Here is an 18,581-nt window from a genome sequence, read left to right as displayed (position 1 = left end):
CTCTGCTAGGGATATGTAGCCTTCTAAGAATTGCATCCAGTTTATGAACTTTTATAAATTTTGCAAGGCAAATAGCAACAGAGATGCTACACCACCGTACTGTATTTGCAACAACAGATATATATTGTCATTTTAATTTGTTTTATACTTTTCAGGCTTTGCTATCTGTATTTTAAGTCATGCATAGAAATGAAATGTTAAAATACTCCCCACTTGGCATATACAGCTCCCTTTCTCTTGCACTTTATGGATCATCCCCATCATCCTCTGCAAAATCCATTTACTCAAAGAATTTCACCATGAATAATTAAAGAATAGGGAAAAAGTCCTATAGAAATACACTTAAAATGATCAGAGGGTTTTTTCTCCTTTTTTTTTTCTTTTATATCACGGTTCAGAACACTAGGAAACAACATTCCTGCTCTCAAATCCCAAAGTACCGTCACAGAAGCCTTTAAAAAGGAATAGAATTTTCTATTTTATTCTTTTACATGTAGAATAATATATGTAGAACCCTACTGATTTTGGTTAAGTTTTCCAGAAACTTTTCATAAAGGAAACACATACCATTACAGCATAATGAAAATTTAATTCTCCTATCATTTTTTGTCAATTTTATGTCTCTCATGCCAAAAGACTTGGATTACGTACTCAAATTCACCCTGACAGAGCAAGTGGCAGAGCTGGGATCTAAACAAGATTAACCAGGAGAGGGGGTGAGGAAAAAATGTTAGCTATGATAACACAAATCTGGACACTGTGTATGGCAGCATCATATCGTAAACATATGGAGAAATATACTTCCAGGAAATGTCAGGTGGGTTTTACATGGTTTATAATTATTCTTCAAATAGAATCACACTGTTTTTACCTGAAATATGCTTAAAACTAAATGAAAGAGTACTACAAGTTGCTCTCTTTGAAATGCTAACCTCTCCCTAGCTCTTTCTGAAAAGAGACAAAAAGAAAATCATGCTGACCAAGCATACCTGTGAAAATAAATATATAGGAATTGACAATCTTTTTACCTCATGTAGTTTTTAACTGAAGATGTTAGGTTATATTCACTGTGACCATGAGTCAACCATGAGTCAGTTTCAACAAAATCATATTTATAAATGAATGTTTACTTCCTTAACGCAGGAAATTCTATTGCTAAAAGAAGGCAACAAAAGTAATTTATGAACTTTCATCTACACTTTTTAGGTTCTTATTTTTTACTATGAAAATTTCAGATGGAAAAGATCATTGTTGTCTCAAATAATGAGAACAAGGTACTATTAGAGAGTCATCAAAAACACCTGGCGATATGCTCACAAAGCAACAGGATTCATTTTACAACAACTAAACGCAAAATAATATATACAGATATCAAAGATGCAGACAGTCCTTATAAAGTGGAGTCTTTGCATTTCATGGGTAACTACTCCCTCAGTGTGATTTCTGGATGTACAAAGGTGGAGGGATTTCCAGCAGGGAGATGACCGGTATTTATTTTATCATAGAGAAGAATGAGAGGCAGTTTGGTTACAGCATATAATTATATACACCTGTATTTAAGTAAAGCATTTCACAGTGTGGGGTCCTTTTATCCTGTTTACAAGAAACTTTAAAGGCCCAGCTGCAGTTAGATAAGTTCAGCCTTAAACTAAGATGCCATTTACTAGGAGCAAGAATGATTGAACATTCTTCAGGAAATATGGACTTTCGTACCTGTGAGTTTTTTATCATGTGATCTCTCTGAAAAAAGTAAATTTTTATTTAGCAATTGGAAAGAATACTTCAGCTTGGGCTTGTTTCAAAAGAAGGACCTGGCTGCCAGGAGTCAACAAACTCAGCTCTCCTAGCTGCTCCTCTCCTTCAGAGACCTAAGAAAATTCAGATTACTTCCATGGTCAGTACTGCATTCTGAGCCCCCGAAGTATCAGGTTATTAAAAGTAATAGCACCCTATGTTTAACTGCTCAGACTTTTTTTATATAGCATCAAAAGTTTTCTTTTGCTGTTGACATTTTTGTCCAATTACATCGATTTAATTTCTAGGATTTGATGTTTTGCTGTTGCTGATTATTCTTTGAAGTGCTACAGACTGGTCCTAAGTAGAGACATAAGAAATCTTGAGAAAGATGATCTACTGCTCCAAGGTAATGCTGGCACATTAAGCTGCTCTGCATTTTGTAAGACACATAAGTTTTGGCCATAACAAAGTGCTTGGACTTTGCAGAAAGTATTTGGATGAAGTTTTATGATCTATAACATATAAACTTACAGATCAAATGATCCAATAATCTCTTGTGGCCTTAATTTCTACAAAGCTAAGTGTATCTTGTCAAATGTAGTTCACTAACTTAGCAGATTACGAACAGCATGAAATCAGAGAATATCCTTTGCTAAAATACACTAGGAATGTGTTGTTATCTATTCCTATCTAACTTGCTCCAGATGAGATAAAGTCTCCATAGTGAGGTATCTTACTACACAACAGATGAAGCAGATATGCAAATGACTGACAGACAGTAAGCTCTCATTTTGTTTAGGAAATATTTTTCCTTATCTGAATCGATGTACTCTGTTGCTAATAATTCTCTGTGGAGTGATATTGTGCAGTCAATTATGTCTTTACAAGTACTTTGCAAATACTACTGTTAAGATTTGTACCTAACTTTCAAGAAGAGAGAAAACTTCATCAGTTGTCCTATGAACCACTGATTTGTTCTTGCAGCCTATGAAAAATCTCTCCCCAAGACCTCCCATAACTTTTGGTCTCTGCATACCAAACTCCAGCTATCTGGGGGGCAAGCTTCCACACTTCTCAAACCATTTTCTGCTTGTTGCCTTCCTGCTGGCATGTTTTCCTCATCCACTGAGAGCAGAGCTAGTGCCAGTGGTGGAAAATCCTTCCTGCTCTACCTGGTAAGGATGGGCAGCTGGGCTTCCAGCAGCACAAGCCCCATGTGAAGGGACACAGAGAAAGTTCAGAGGCTGCCTTTTCAGTACTGCTACAAAGAATTTTGTCTTATCCAAACACCAGGAGACATACAGCATGCTGCTTTCACTTGGAGTTGTTTCTTGAGACAGGGGTCCTGCTTTTCCAAGAGACACAATGTATTTTGGCACTGTCTACATTAGTGTCACATACGCAAACAGAGCCAGTGCAATAGCTCTGCTGCAATATTTAATCTTTAAACATGTTTAAAGAGCAAATATGACACACCAAGTACTAGGATGGTCACCCTGCTTGAACTAACTTTGTAGAGTTATTAGTGCTCAGCTACTTCTCTGACATTATCAACACAGATAAAAATCCCTCATTGGGGAAATTAAAAAGTAGTAAATGCCAGTGACTGAAAGAAACTTTGTTACTTTAAACCTTGCATTAAAATGACAAGGCAATCAAAGTTTGACAAGACAAGCTAATTAGTATGCCAGCAATGAAATGTGAAGAATCTCCAGGGGATTGGCTCTGAAAAGTTTTATGTCATTTATAGGGACTTTTTTAAGCTAATGTTGTCAGCTCTCATGGTGAAATACACAACAGTTGAATTTCATTATCGTCATAGAAATTAAGGACTAAAATCCCTTCACTAATTTCTAGTCCTCTTTTTTTCTGCCCTAAATACTCCACTAAATCTTAGTTTACAGCCAGGCATGTAAGTTCTTCAGGACACTAATGCAAAACAACCCTAGAGTTACCAATAACATAAAAAAGCCTATTGTTTCAAATGGCTGTATGGTACTTATTGTGTTTGCTTATTATTTCACAGAACTACAAACGTATGACCCTTTACCAGAAAGTTTGTACTTTTACATTTATCCTTCCTGTACAATATTTTTATTAGCTTCAACTTAGCTTTTTATTTATTTATTTAAAAGCTTAATTTATTTTGAAATGCTGCATACTGCATCATGTACTGAATAGATACGTATATAAACAAATAAAACACATTCCAAATACATGTATGTATCTGGTTTCTTCTCAAAGATTTAAAGGAACTTCGGACATCTCTATTTAAATTGCCTGCTTATTACATTGCATAGTAGTTATATCACTTTTTGTTTTTTTCTTTCAACACAGACTGAAGTTAATCAACTGCTACAGCATAGAATTAGGGCCTACATAATAAAAAACTAAAATCCCAGCCTTTGGAAGGTGAATCATGTTGCTTATTACCATTACTCATCCCAGGGAAAAGAAGGAGCTCTTAAGAGACAGTAGGGAGCGGAAACGTGTTTCAGCTTTCGGTGGCAGGCAAATTCCCTCCTGACCTACCTCACCTCTCTAGGTGCTCTCAAACAGATATGAGGCCCTGGAATATGAGGACCAGGGAGATGAGAAAGTGGATGAGGATCCATCCAGGTTGTAAGGGTTGCCTAAGGCAGGGCAACCCACCCCCTGCATCAAAACCTCCTCAAATAATAAGAAACAAAGGGTAGTAGTCATTGGTGACTCCCTTTTGAGAGGAATGGAGGGCCCAGTGTGCCAACTGGACCCAGCCCATAGGGAGGTGTGTGAGCATTTGGGAAATCACCAAGAAACTTCCCAGCTTGGCATGGCCCACTGACTATTGCCCACTGGTTTTCCAGGTGGACACATACAAAGTCCCAACAAGATTAAGGATGATCAAGCAGGACCTTAGGGCCTTGGGACAAATGGTCAAGGGATCTGAAGAACAAATTGTGTTCTCTTCTGTCCTGCCAGTTGCTGTCATACCAAACATAAATTGTCAAGAATTATTTCAAAAATTATCCAGAAAACAACAGAGAAGTATTTAGGATAGGTGAGTTAGATGGATGTAAACAGATGGCACTTGTACAGCTGAAAGATCTTAGCACTGGACTGAGCAAAACAAGCCGTGCTTGAGAGAGGGGTATAGGTTATGGGGCTTCACAACTAAGCAGCCTCTCCAGGGGTAAGGAAGGAGATTTCCCTGCAGACACTCCAGAAGCATCTACTGCCCATGGTGAAGTTCTGCTGCTGGAGGGATTGAGCAGGGTGAAGAGCTGTCACCGCAAGGTGGGAAGAGGTGTACCTTTACCTCAAGATATTAAATTCACCTCGCTTCCATGCCAAGCACTGCAGGGTCTGTCAGCAAAGTGCAGAGTTTACTCTACAGAAATTGTCCATGTTCTGGTAGAAGTATTGTAACATTTAGAAAGCCTGAGGTTGTTGGCATTAAGCAGACTCAGTGAAAAGGATACAATCAAAAGGCCTGCCTTCCTTCCCCTACAAGCAAATCCTGGAAGGGAAAGGTGCCCAACTTACCTTCCTTTTTGCTTCAGCTCTGTCAGCTTTTCTCAGCTGATTTTCTCAGTTCCAAATTCAACAATTTGGAAGCAAAATAAATTGCTGTGATCTATTTGGGGATGATTCAGGGTTTTTTTTAAGGTCCAGAAGCACAAAAAATACTCAAGTGGAAAAAAAATATTTTAATTTTTTTTTAAGGCAGAAGCAGAATTGTAAACCTGAGACATCACACAGTGCAACTAGTAGAACCCCAGAAACACCCCCACTCAGGACCTGGAGAGCACATGTGCACCTTGATGGCAGAAGTCCTTTATTCACCAATATTCAATTCTTCATTACATGTATGATTACACATATGCCTTCCCATTTGTCAACATTTTTAATAAATAATTACTTAAGAAAATAAGAAAATTAAACAGGTTTTGAAGGACCAAATCTCAAACTCTTCTCACTAGTGAAAGACATGCAAAAAATGTGTATATTTTAAAAGAATTAGGCTGTACACAGTCTCCAAGTAGAACACCACTTTTAAAAGGTCACATCATTGAAAGAAAAATTAAAAGAAGGGAAATTTAATAAGAAAGGAAGGAAAAAGAACTCAAAAGGTTAATAATTTATCCTTTAAACAAAAAAGGCAATCTACTTTTTCTCATTAAAACCTGACACACAGCACTAACTGAGGAGATTATGTTGTGAAAACATACTGCATCGCATGGTAATGCTTGATCGAGATCAGCAATCAGGAGCAAAAAGAAAGCACTGTTTCGTGATTATAATAGCAAATTCTGGAAGACAACCAAATACATCATCTGGCAGCTGAACAGCTGTTACAGCTTGGTAGTAATACCTTTGCATTTGCTATAAGCTATAACTTGAAAAAATTGATTTCTCATCTGCCAGAAACAAGGAAATATTCTCCTTTTAATATTTCTGAAATTTCTTTTACTATAATACCCAGGTAATGGATCCACTTTTTTATTTTCCTCAGGTTTTACTCTTGCTGTATCAGTTAGATTAACAAAGTTTGAGGAAAAAAATAGTGTTGGCAACATAAATAATGTGTGTTCAGATAGATCCTGTTTTGATGACACTGGGTAGTAGATAACAGAAAATATCTCTAATTGTCCTCCTTGCTAATATTCACAGCTGTGATCAAAAGTAATTGTTATACTTCGTATCTGCCTGAAAAGAGAACATTTTCAAAATAAAGTTTAGTACCTTTCCATATGTTTTTCTGTTAGTTAAGCCTTCTTTTTCCAAGTCAGGGGCAGTACACAAGGATGCAGACTGAGACAATAATGCTGAGAATTAACAGTACTTAACAAATCCAGTCTTTAAATTACTACTAGTATAGGATGAGAAGAGGAACATGGAAGATGTTTACTGTAATTTGTCTAACTATATGAAATAGTTAAAGAATTTGTTCTGTGTGTAGACCAGCTCCCTAAAACCATCAATTTTCTAAGCACACAGTACTTTAAACCCTAAGGTAAGCATGCATCATAATAATATGTAAAATCTTTCAGCACTTCAAATATTCAAGTCATTTTAGGGTTAAGTAAAAGAAGTTAATCATAAATATTTCAGATTCTAGCATTCTACTTAGATTTTGAAGTGTCATAAACAATATCTCTCAGAAATCAATATTCTCACAGTACATCTACAGGGAAAAGAAACAAACAGAAAGGTGGTTTGAGCTATCAAAGAAGTCTCTACCTTTACGCCTAGTGCAGTTTTCTTGGCCTCTGCTTTTAATCTTGTAGCTCTTAACATAGGCCTGGTTTTCTTATAATCTTGTTTCCCTAGAGTAAAAAAAGCATATTTAATGAAAATCACACAAAGATAATATAAAGAATGCGAGCATTTATTTCAATTGAAAAGATTTAACATATTAAAACACATAGTAAAAACACAGTCCAGCATTTTAAACAACAGCTACTCTGCAACACAGGGATTCAAACAATGGAACAACCATGCTTAACATGGACAGTGACAGAAACAAGATCCAACAAATCAGTGTAGACTCTGTTACTCCAAAGTGACATCAAAATACATGTATGGGTAGATATCCACTAGTAGAAAAATAAATTGTTCCATAGGAATCAGCCAGCAAATAAGAAGATTAAAGGTAGATTATGTTTTTCCCTCTCATTGAAATCAAAACAAAAATTTTCATTAGAACTTTTCTTGGTTAGTCATCTCTAATGCACATATAAATGTGCAATACAAGACATTCTGGTGAACGTAAATAATTCTGAATTCTGAATGTTCATAATTCTGAACTGGAACATTATTTGCAGATATCCGAACTCAGAGATACAGAGATCTAAGTCTAAGTAAACACTAATAAAACCATTGCTTGACATCATCTGCTTGTAGAAAACAGATTCTTCTAGATGAACTTTCTACAAGTTACAGGGACTATCTCTTGTAGCCACAAAGAGTGCAGCCCAGGGCTTGATTACTGAGAGTCCATATGAGCTGAGTTCAGAGGAGGACATTCAGAAATGGTAGAAATGGTATAAATCATTCATCTCAACTTAATAATGAAGCTTGAAACACTTGATATCTCTCAGGGATAATTCCACTGTCTGAAAGGCCTGTTATTGTTGTATTATGAACTATTAACCATAGTTTAAGTTAAAAGAAGGCAAGGTACAGATACAGTCACAAAAGAAGAAGAAAAAGAAGAATCTGTGAAGAAACTGCTCATAGGGATAATGCCTCAGTACAATTGCTTTGGCTTTTTTAATAAGTCCTTTTCATTTTTTTCCTCCTGATGTGCACACATATTTTTTGTTCTTTATGCCTAATTCCAAAGCTAAACTATAATGCTTAAAGCAGAGTGTCTGGCCTTTTTCAAATCACTAAGTTTACCTATTTGTACATGAGCTTTCATTACTGTTATAGTCAAATAGTTTAACCTTTCCTCTAAAACTCTGTCCAGTGGTTTTGTATACAAAAATCCTATTTGACCAAGCAGATGTGATTTTACATTCATAATCAATATTGCAAACTTCTCATTTTAAGGCTACCCTGAAAAGTGGGATATTATAGTATTAATATTAGTATTATATTATAGTGATGAAATTTTGAAATGTGAATGTCTTCTTTCAGTGATCCACTGGATTCATGGAAACACACCTCTGACTTTGTCTACTCCTTCTATCATCCTGCTCATACTCAATACAGAGATCATCTGTGTAGCATACCATGAACGCTGAACTTGCATTACAAATTTGCTTTTCTTATATAATCCCTCCTCAGTCCCATGGATTATACATTGTGAAGGTCTCCATACTATTCTTTGGTCAGATATTATTCATTAAAGACTTGAAATAACTTAAAATACTCAATAACAAATGGGAAAATAACTGAAGCCATATGTATTAGGAATTAAAAAAAAAGGCATCATATATCCAAGGAAATTCAGAAGATAAGAGTGAAGAAAGGATGACAGAAAGATGATTTATGTCAGACACTCCAATATATTCATCCAGTTGATACATCTTACTAGCAGGACAGAACCACTGCAGCATTATTTTTCAGAAGTCAGTAATGTCTGATAATAGGATGTATCAGGAGTACAGTAATTTTTTAGAACAGCTGGGGAAAGACTTGCAGAAACCACAAAAATGGCTAAGTCATGAGATGAAGCTAGCCAGAGAGAGAATGTGTTTCTTCTCTCTAAAGTCCCACACTCATACTTTTGCCATGAAATGGTTAAAAGATCTTTCAGAATTTCCATTACAAATGGCAGGAGTTTATTATTCATAAAAATACACTCCAGGCTGAAATTTGGCATAGACACACCCCAGCCTTGAATTTTTTTGTTTGTTGGGAGCCAACTTTCATAAGTGATGCAGCTGTTCTTACTTACTTGTGAATAAACTATAGAAATGTATCAATCTGAAATGTTTTAAGCATGAAAAATATCTTCATTTAGAACTATATAACTGACAAGCACTAAATTCAATCTCAGTTCTCATAATTCAAGTTTGCTGCTCTTCCCTCGGGGCAAATGAAACAAGACAGTCAGAGATTTCCCTTCCAGTGATGCAACAGCACTAGATAATGAAAACTAGAAAGCTTAGTAAGGTCCATTAGGAAAGGGACACAAGTCAGCTAGTAAAACCCACCTTTCTTTTCCTCCCATTGCCCATTCTCCCTCCTCCTCTTCACAACTTCACGCAAGTGTGAAGGTGATGTGAGCAGGGACAAATATTGCATAGAAGACCCAGTCTGTGAAATACATGTATTTCACATGGGCAGAACCATGTTTATTCATCTCAAATGAGAAAGACTATTGGTGCTCTTCCCCTTGATTTCTGGCACCCTGCTACTCTTTATTCCAGTATCATGGCTACAGATAGGACTGGATTCTACTTATCTAGAGAATACTTCCAGATTTAAGTCTGATATGAAAAATTAACCCTCCTATAACAAACAGGCTATTTCAGTGATGACTCTAGAGCTGGTAATTCTCCAAATCCATGCACCTGACATTAATTTACCACTCCTCCTTGCTAAATGTAATAGCCAGAAGGAAAAAAATATGGTAGAGAAACAGTCTGAGTCCACCAAATGCAAAAGTTTAAAAAGGGCATCTGTGGACTTCTTTGTAATGAAAACCAGATTCAGCAATCCTACTAAAAGACTCTTAAAACATGTGAACTTTCTGAGGCCTTGGGAAAGACATCTGCTCTACAGGACTATAAAGAACAATGAAATGCAAAGCTCCTGCCACGTGAATACAGATCATTACCACCTGGAAAACAAGCAGAAAAAAGTAATACAGGCTCCCTGCAGCCTCCCTTCTTTTGGGCTTGCAAATTCAATCAGTTGGGATAAGTACATTCACACTCTCAATGTCTTCTAGTTTTATCTCACCCTGCAAGCTGTCTTGTACATTTATCTGCCAGGGTCATGAGTTTAAGCTATTTCTTCTTCTCAGGAAGTGATCATCACAACCAGTTGAGACAGACTCATCAGACAAAGCCCCATTTGTCTTGCTTTATCCAATGCCTGAGACACCAAGTTTTCGTGATGGAATATATGAAGGCAAGAAGAAGCCAAAAAGATACAACTGGAAGATTTCCAGACCAAGTCTTACTTTTCTTACTACTTAAAATCCTTACCTCTTTGACTAGTCATTATTGTTATCAATTTGTCATCTCTCAAATTCTAAACTCTAGTGCCAGCTTCCCTTAACTTTTTTATAACTACCCCTATTTATTTATATATTTTTAAACAAATGCACCTTTTCTTTCCTTTTTCAGGTCCATGATTTCCTTTCCATTTTTAAGGCCAAAGAAATACTTAATGATAAGGCAACTATTTTTAATGACTACATCTCTCTGCTTGTCCTGCTTCCTTTACAGTCCCTCCAAAGATCATCCACCTTCCCATTTAGTGCTTGAAGTAGCCTTTGCCATGCAGAAACTCTACAAAGCTCACCTTGCACCTTCTTCCTTCCTTCCATCCCTCTTTGCCGCTCCTTTGGTGGCAAAGTGATCCCAGTAGCACCTGAGCTGAGCTCTGCCATGTTTACAGATCCTGTTTGGAAAACCTTCCCCAGATAGAAATGAAGACTATTTTAGTAGCTGTTGCATTAGAACAGGGTGAAGATAAGGGAGCTTCTTAGCTACTAAAACAGCTATATTGTGAAAAATGACAAAGGCTGCCTGTTTCAGAGTGGATATTACAGATTCATAAAATCTGAAAAGTTTGTTTCTCTTCATATAACTAGCAAAAAAAACTATGGATTTTGCAGTGTATTTTTTTTATTTAGCTCTGTTTACAAGGGAAATTGAGATACCATACATCTTCTATTCAATGATTTTAATAACATATTAGAGATGACCTGATCTTGCATATTCAGTATTCTTTTTAATTAACCCTCCAATGACATGATGATAAATGCAAAAAACTACATAATATGTATAAGCTAGAAAAGTTCATTTAAGTTCTAGGTTAATTTTTTTTTAGTCTACAGAAATACTGTGACACTGTCAGGTAGTATGCACAATATTGTACTTCTGGATATGTACAAGCTCCTTTATTCATGAAACTGAGAATGCAGCATGTTGAGCAGTGTATTTCAGAAAACTGACTACATTGGGGATTGCGCTTAATGATGCTGCTGTTTAAGACACAACCTGAAAAGATCTGCGAATAACTTCATGAGAAAAAAAGTAAATTCTATTTTCCAACCCTTCTAGATATTTACTCTTTCATTCTAACAATAGCTCATTACTGCAACTGAATAACAGACTAAAGACTGCCTCTCTGCTTTTCAATTCATCAGGCTTAAGCAGAAACAGGACTGCATCTTTGGTCTTTGTTGATGCTGCTGTCCAAGCTTATTATCATATGAATATCTAGTTATTGTTTTATAAATGTTCGCATTTCAGGAGCTCCCTGCTTTCTTTTCTCTCAGCAGACTTTACAATATCCACCTTCATTATCATCATGTGGCAGCATTGCTCTTCGCCTGCATTTGCTACTTTAAAAATTAATGCACTGCTATTTTCTGAATACTGTACTGCGTAAGCTGCTTATGAGTACATTATGCTATCAAGCAAGCACATGCAGAAAAGCTTCCTAAACTGTTATTCTTTCAATGAAAATACAGCTGGTTCTGCTTCAAAGGCACTTCTTTTCACCTGCAAATGGACTTGCTTCTACACTTATTCCTCAATTCATTGTCTTTTATTTGTGTCTGCAAATCTTTAATTGCCTTTAATTAGAAAGAAGTAAATTCAGTGCTTTAATCTTGCAAATACATTCAATCATAATTCTGTCTGGGATGAATACCAAGTTCTATTCACTGACTGATCTTTATAACAAAGGTATATAAATTTATTGTCCGTTTATATAGACCACACCAATTAAGCCACAATGGAAAACCAAATAGATAAGAGTCAAAATATTTGAAATGAGAAATGTGCAATCTAAATTTAATTACTCAGACAAATAATTTGAAGATGAGTTATTTACAGCATGCCAAAAAACCTGAAAGATAGTTAAATTTTTAATCAACGCTAGAGATTTAAAATTCCTTTCAACACTTTCACTATAATTCCTAACAACCAACAAACTGCTGTCCTGAATCTTTCTGTGTTGGTATTATAGTTATACTCAAAACATTAGTAAGACATTTTCCATACATTAGAAATCCATTTCATATGTTAAAGTACTGCTTAAGAATCAATAAAACTACAACTAGAGGGTAAATTTTAATTACCAGTAGTAGTTTAACTAAAGTACCTTACTGTAACTGATACTGAAAACCATACTAAAATATATACATATCTAATTAGAAACTAGAGACAGATTGTGGCAAGATTTACTGACAAACTGCAAGTGTGAAATTGCACATCTAGTTAAGCTGAAATCAATCGGTTTATTATGATTATTGATATGAATTAGTGAAGGTTCCAGTAATCCTCCACAAAACAAACAGAACAAGAAAACAGACTTCTGGTCTTTTCAGGGTTTCCACAGTCTGCCTTCAAGCATCCTGTCCTTTTCCCTGCAGTAACAGGGGTAAAGGAGAATTAGAGATCTCATTAGCAGGGACAAAGCCCCAGGATGAAGAAAGGTTCAGTCATGCCATCCTCCACAACTTCCTTACATGCAAGACACAGAAGCTCACGCCCATTACACCTGATTTCAGTTTTAGGTGATTGCTAGTTTAGGTCTCTCTTTACTTCCCATAGAGAGACTTCTCCAAAGAGTGACAGCAGCCTGGCACAGCCTAAAAAGCTCCCTGGTGCTGCCTGTTTTATTGTCAAGAACAACTAGAGATGTTCAGAACCCAAGTCAGGTGGGTCGGCTTCCACTCTAAGGTTAAACAGAATAAATATGAACCAAGGAAATAGCTCTAAGGGACAAATGGAGAAGAAGAACCAGTTCCTACATGACTTTATCTTGATTCAAGACATTTACAGACATGGCCAAATTACCTTTAAGGTAATTATCTTGGGTATTACTAATACTATAAGGAGAATCACAGAGCCACGAAGGGACCGTAAATTGCATTGAAAACCACAGCCTGAATTCCATTCCTGCTCAGCTATGACATGGTGGTTCCCAAGCCAGTTAGCTATGCCTGTGCTACAGAGCTACTCGCTCTGTACCATAATTAACACACTACTTCAAAATTGCTCCCATGTACCAGCTATGGTCCTGCTTTAAGCTACAGCCTTAGGGGATAGGTTAGGTTAGAAGACATTCCTGGGGGTCATATGACCCATCCATCTGCTCAGAACAGAGACAATTTTTAAACTGTATTCAACTTGAAAGTCAGCTCCAGTGACTCTGGGAGCAAGTCTAACTGAGCTTATCCAGTTGAGTTGTTAGTATTTCCAAACATAGAGATTCCACAACCTCCCTAAGAAACTCCTCCCAACATTTGGCTATCCCTCTAATAAAAATATTTTTTACCTACCTACCTACCAAGAATTTTCATGTTCTAACTTGCCTTTTGTCCTATCATTGTGCACCTTTGAGAAAAGTTAGGCTCCACCCTACTGGCAGCCTTCTATTAAGTATTTGTAGACAGCAGTAACATCTCAGCTGAGCTTTCTCTTCTTAAAGCTGAAAAGACAGCTCTCTCAGCCTCTTCTTGTACATCCTGTGCTCCAGATGGACATCCTGACCCTTCACAGGACTCACTCTACTATGTCCATGTCCTTGTTTTCTTGTGCATCTGCATGGCACTTGCCTTTTTCAACTATCAGGGAACCACTTCTGTGGAACCAGCTAAATGGCTGACAGCTGAAAGAGAATTTAGGCATAAAATCACATTGCCTCAAGTATCTTAATGTCACCATTGCAATGGAATTTAAAGTGCACCAAAGGAATTCAGTAGGGTCAGTAAACAGCAAGTCATGGGCTAAAAGGATCAAATCAGTTTGCACTACTAGCAATTCCTTAACTTTAGAGTAGTTTGTCTTTTAGAAGGAGAAAGCATTTATCTTCTTACATGCCTTGGGACTCCAAAACTGAGCTCTATCATCTTATATATATATATATATATATATATATATATATATATATATAATCTCATAGTAGTACAATTTTTAAGTGCCTTTCTAAATGCCAACAAATTAGGTGGCTGGCATGGGAAAAGAAGTGTTTTCTAAAGTGCTTTGTAACACCATTGAAAAGCACAGAAGTACCTACACACCTGCCTCCTAAAGTGCACGAACAAGTATTTAATTCTATGATCTTTGAGAGATTTTAAACCAGTCATTGTATATTCACTGAGTAACAGAACTTCAACCCAGTGAAACTCTCACAGAAGACATCCTCAACAGGCCTGATTCATTGTGAAAATAAGTATTTATTTAGAATGTTGAAGAACCTCAGAAAAACAAAATTCCATAGGAATTTCAAGCCCAAGCTCAGTAAAAATCAGTTGGCAAAGCACACAGCAGTAACAGTTTTATAACCTATGTCTGAGAATTCGCAACACAGCCCTAGCTCACATCTATGGAAACAAGATCAAGCTCTCAAGTATTTATTATTGTATTTTGCATTATTAGTGTCACACAGATAAATTCAATGACCATTCTTTTCCTAAGAAGCAGAAGTGAGATTTTTCTTGTTTTTAACTGATGTGATTCCAAAGGGAGTTTTTGGAGTCTTAGGTTAACAGAAAAATTTTTATATGTCTTATACCTACACAAGAGTGTGTCTGTACTCAGAAAAGGCATGAAAACCCCCCACAGCCTCTCTATTTTATTCAGGTTTAATGGCAGCTCAAATCACTGACCATTTTTCAATCTTGAGAGACGGAACAGCTTGACACTAATAATACATTTGCAAAGGACACATCATCATTTAACACAACATTAAGTGCTCAGGGACAACTTTTTACCGCAGACACAATGTGCTCGGAGCTCAGGGTTGACATTTAATGCTACAAAGATAATCCAACCAGTCACTCATGAGGGGTAAATTAATTTTCAAGCAACTATATTTCAGCTTTAAGCCAACAAGAAGGATGCATTAAAATGAATAACTTCATTTTATGCTGTATGCAAGATTTAAAAAACCCAAAATATAATGCATTCTTAAGTACACCAAAATATACCCATTTAATTATTGCTCTCTTTCCCTGATTCCAAGCCAGAAGTCTGGTAATATTTGTCAAATATAATATTCTGACTGGAAGCAGAAAATCCCTCAAATTTTCTATGAGTTGCCATGAAAAGCAACATTTCATTAAAAAATGGTTTACATTTAGCATTTGTATTAGACATGCTTTGACTGTAACAAGTAATTAAGAACATATTTAAATTAGCACCTTTTCTGATACTTAAGGAATATTTTAAAAATCGATATAAGCATTTAAGAAAATAAATTCCGGAAACCAATTATCAATAATGTACAGAACAACAAATAAAAACAATACTTTAAATCAGCTAATTATTTCAGTAATTTGTTTTCAATACCTGTAGAATATATTCAATTAACTGCAAGACTATAATGAAAGAGCTGCAGAACATTAAAAATATTGATGCTTACTACTACTATTTTATAGGCAGTCCTTTTTCATGCCTTTCAGTGATAAACTCTGCTGCAATCCTGTGCTTAAGTCCAACAGGTGCATGGTTACAGCCATTAAAAAGTACTGGCTTCATGTAAAAGGAGATTCCACACACACGATGGCAGCTCTCAATTAACCTTTCCAACAATCTTGATAACATTTCCTACTCAGACAACTATGAAAACATTAAATACCTTTCTTAAAAATAAATTAACACAATTTGAAACAGATCATTGGGTGGGTATTTTGCTTCTTTCTTCTCCATTTATGTAATATATACATACATTACTTTGTACATGTTGTTTTGAGTACATTTGTACTACTTTGCTATGGAACAACTGCTCACAGTTACACTTTCATATAAACAACCATATTTTAGTATAAATTCTGAAAATGAAAAAAGCAAACCAAAACTACTACTGCAGAGACTGTTTATAAGAGCATGTAGTAGCAGGTCAAGAGAGAATGGCCTCAAATTGAAAGGAAGTAGGTTTAGATTAGATATTAGAAAAAAAATTCTCTGCTGTGAGGCACTCGATGAGGTTACCCAGAGAAGCTGTGGATACCCCATCCCTGGAAGTGTTTAAGGTCAGGTTGGATGGAGCACTGAATAACCTCATCTGAGAGGTGTCTCTGCCCATGGCAGGGGTTGGAAGATGAGGTCCCTTCCAACACAAACCATTATATGATTCTGTGAACTATTCACTATCAATGCAATTAAAAGCCGTATTTTTACCAAACATCTGATGAGATGATTTTTGGACAACAGAAACTATCATACTATTTCTTTGATTATAAGTGGTGTGAACAAGGCAGCATAAGGTGCAGTAAGACACAGAACACAATGAATCTTTCTGCACCTGATTCAGGCTGCACCCAGCTGCAATTTGGCTTACACTGATTTTATTAATGGTTGGCTGCAATCAGAAGAAATGTTTTATATCCCCCCCAAAAGTGGAAACAGATCTTACTGGTATCTTTCATGTACATACTTTTCTTACACATTCAATCAGTCTGCCTGTGATTCTTGCTGTTACAAACCCTTTCGCTAAGATTACTGCATAAGCATTTTTTGTGCATACTCAGTTTATAGGTTCAATATTTACGCCACAGTTAAGAAACTTGCCCTTTTTCTGTTATATTCTATTTTTCCAAGCGATTTCATCAATTTCTCAAATTAAGTTTGAATTTGCCTCTCATACTGGTATAATCTGCAGACTAAATACATCATCCCATTGCCAATTACAATACCGGGCCCAAGCCACTGTAAGTCCACTAGTAACTACTGAGAGCAGCTTTCATATCAGTTTGGTACCCATCTTGTAGTAGCTTCATATTCATATAACTCTAGTTTGTTTACCAGAATACACTGACAAGGTCAAGGTAAATGGCACCTCTTCCTCTTCCCCATCAGATAAGTTTGCTACTCTATCAGAGAAGAAAATTGAACTGATTTGACAAAACACATTGGCTGTAGCTGACCCCTTGTTGGACTGTCGATCCTTACAAGAAACTGTCTTATCCTGAAGAGCTTACTGTGAAGGATGAGGAAGCTGCATTCAATAATTTATGAATATTATATGTTCCATCTGTTTACTTGTTATTGTGATGTTGGCTTTATAATTACCAGAGGTTAGCTCCAATAAATGCTGGCCTGTGCTTAGGCAGCAAGGTAGGAAAATACTACTAATCTCTATTGAGAGCACTTAAAGACAACAAAAGAAAATACAGAATCTGATAACCAGGTCATCCTATTCAGCTGCCCACAATCAAGCATACCCATGTAACAGATGTTCCACAAAATATCTTCTCTGCTCTTCTTGTCTGCAACTACAGAGCCAGAAATTTCTCCCATTGTCTTATATTAATTAGTGTTTTTTGACCTTGAACAGAACAAGAGCAACTAAAATCACAGAAGAAGTTAGATACCCACTGGTTTCTGTTTTTAGAAGAAAATTCAACATACATGCATATAATTCTAGCACCAGCATCAAAAGGATCCTGGTTAAAAGGATGCCACCTTCCTTCTTTTCTCACTGAAGAAAATCTGTTCAGCAGCCCTAGACCATCTGAGCTACCACGAAATTCTTCCAGACCACATCTCTGGCATTAAGCAGGACCAAATCAACCAATGCCTAAAAAATGTCGCCAATATCAGTAACTTTAAATTTATTCCTAATTACTCTGGTGCGTATCATACTACTGCCAGACAATACTAATTCCCAAAAATGGTTGCTTGAAAAAGCACCATATCATCAAGTACTTTAGCAACACTATTAAACCTTCTGGATAAAGAGTCACTGGTGTCATTGACATCACACTACCTGAAATGTCCAACCTTATTAGGTGACTGGGGCCAGTCCCCAGGGCATAACACAGTAGGACTGTGTCACCACAGGAATCCATGAAGTCATCCCTTCTCCCATGTCTGATGCTCCTCTACAAGTACCTCCAAGGAGCCACAGAGATCCCCTACAATACCTCACCAACCTTTCTGCTGTGAGGGCTTTGCTTATAGGGGGGGGATGGTGATAACTAGTCTAGGAAGAAAATCACACAATCTGTCACCCACACCTTGGAGGTGGCATGGAAACCCTGAGCAGATAAAGCCATATGAAACATAGTGCAGGGTTTCACCACAAATACCACAACACAACTGTTTCTATCAGCTTCAATTTTCTGTTCTTACACACAATAGGATGGCACAGTACTTGAACAGTATTAAAGCATGTATCTGATTTAATGAAAAACAAACAAAGCCTTGCAGTAAACAAAGATC

The 18,581-nt window shown here is 36.5% G+C and overlaps 1 protein-coding gene across 4 annotated transcripts in view; it reads right to left on the bottom strand.

Moving 5' to 3' along the window:
* TRIQK (triple QxxK/R motif containing) overlaps positions 1-18,581 on the bottom strand; it is a 58,830-nt gene that overhangs the window by 5,799 nt on the left and 34,450 nt on the right. For all 4 annotated transcript variants that reach the window (XM_014254680.2, XM_088066464.1, XM_088066454.1 and 1 more), the window contains one exon: positions 6,961-7,046. In XM_014254680.2, the coding sequence (XP_014110155.1) occupies positions 6,961-7,046 (86 nt within the window). The remainder of the gene's footprint in view (positions 1-6,960; positions 7,047-18,581) is intronic.

The sequence above is a fragment of the Pseudopodoces humilis genome, chromosome 1 (assembly GCF_049639895.1).
Source record: "Pseudopodoces humilis isolate 2021_Gansu_Grassland_sample_001 chromosome 1, ASM4963989v1, whole genome shotgun sequence".
In the NCBI taxonomy this organism is placed as follows: Eukaryota; Metazoa; Chordata; class Aves; order Passeriformes; family Paridae; genus Pseudopodoces; species Pseudopodoces humilis.
The sequence above is the reverse complement of the archived record's forward strand: the minus strand, read 5'-3'. Positions and strand labels throughout refer to the sequence as shown.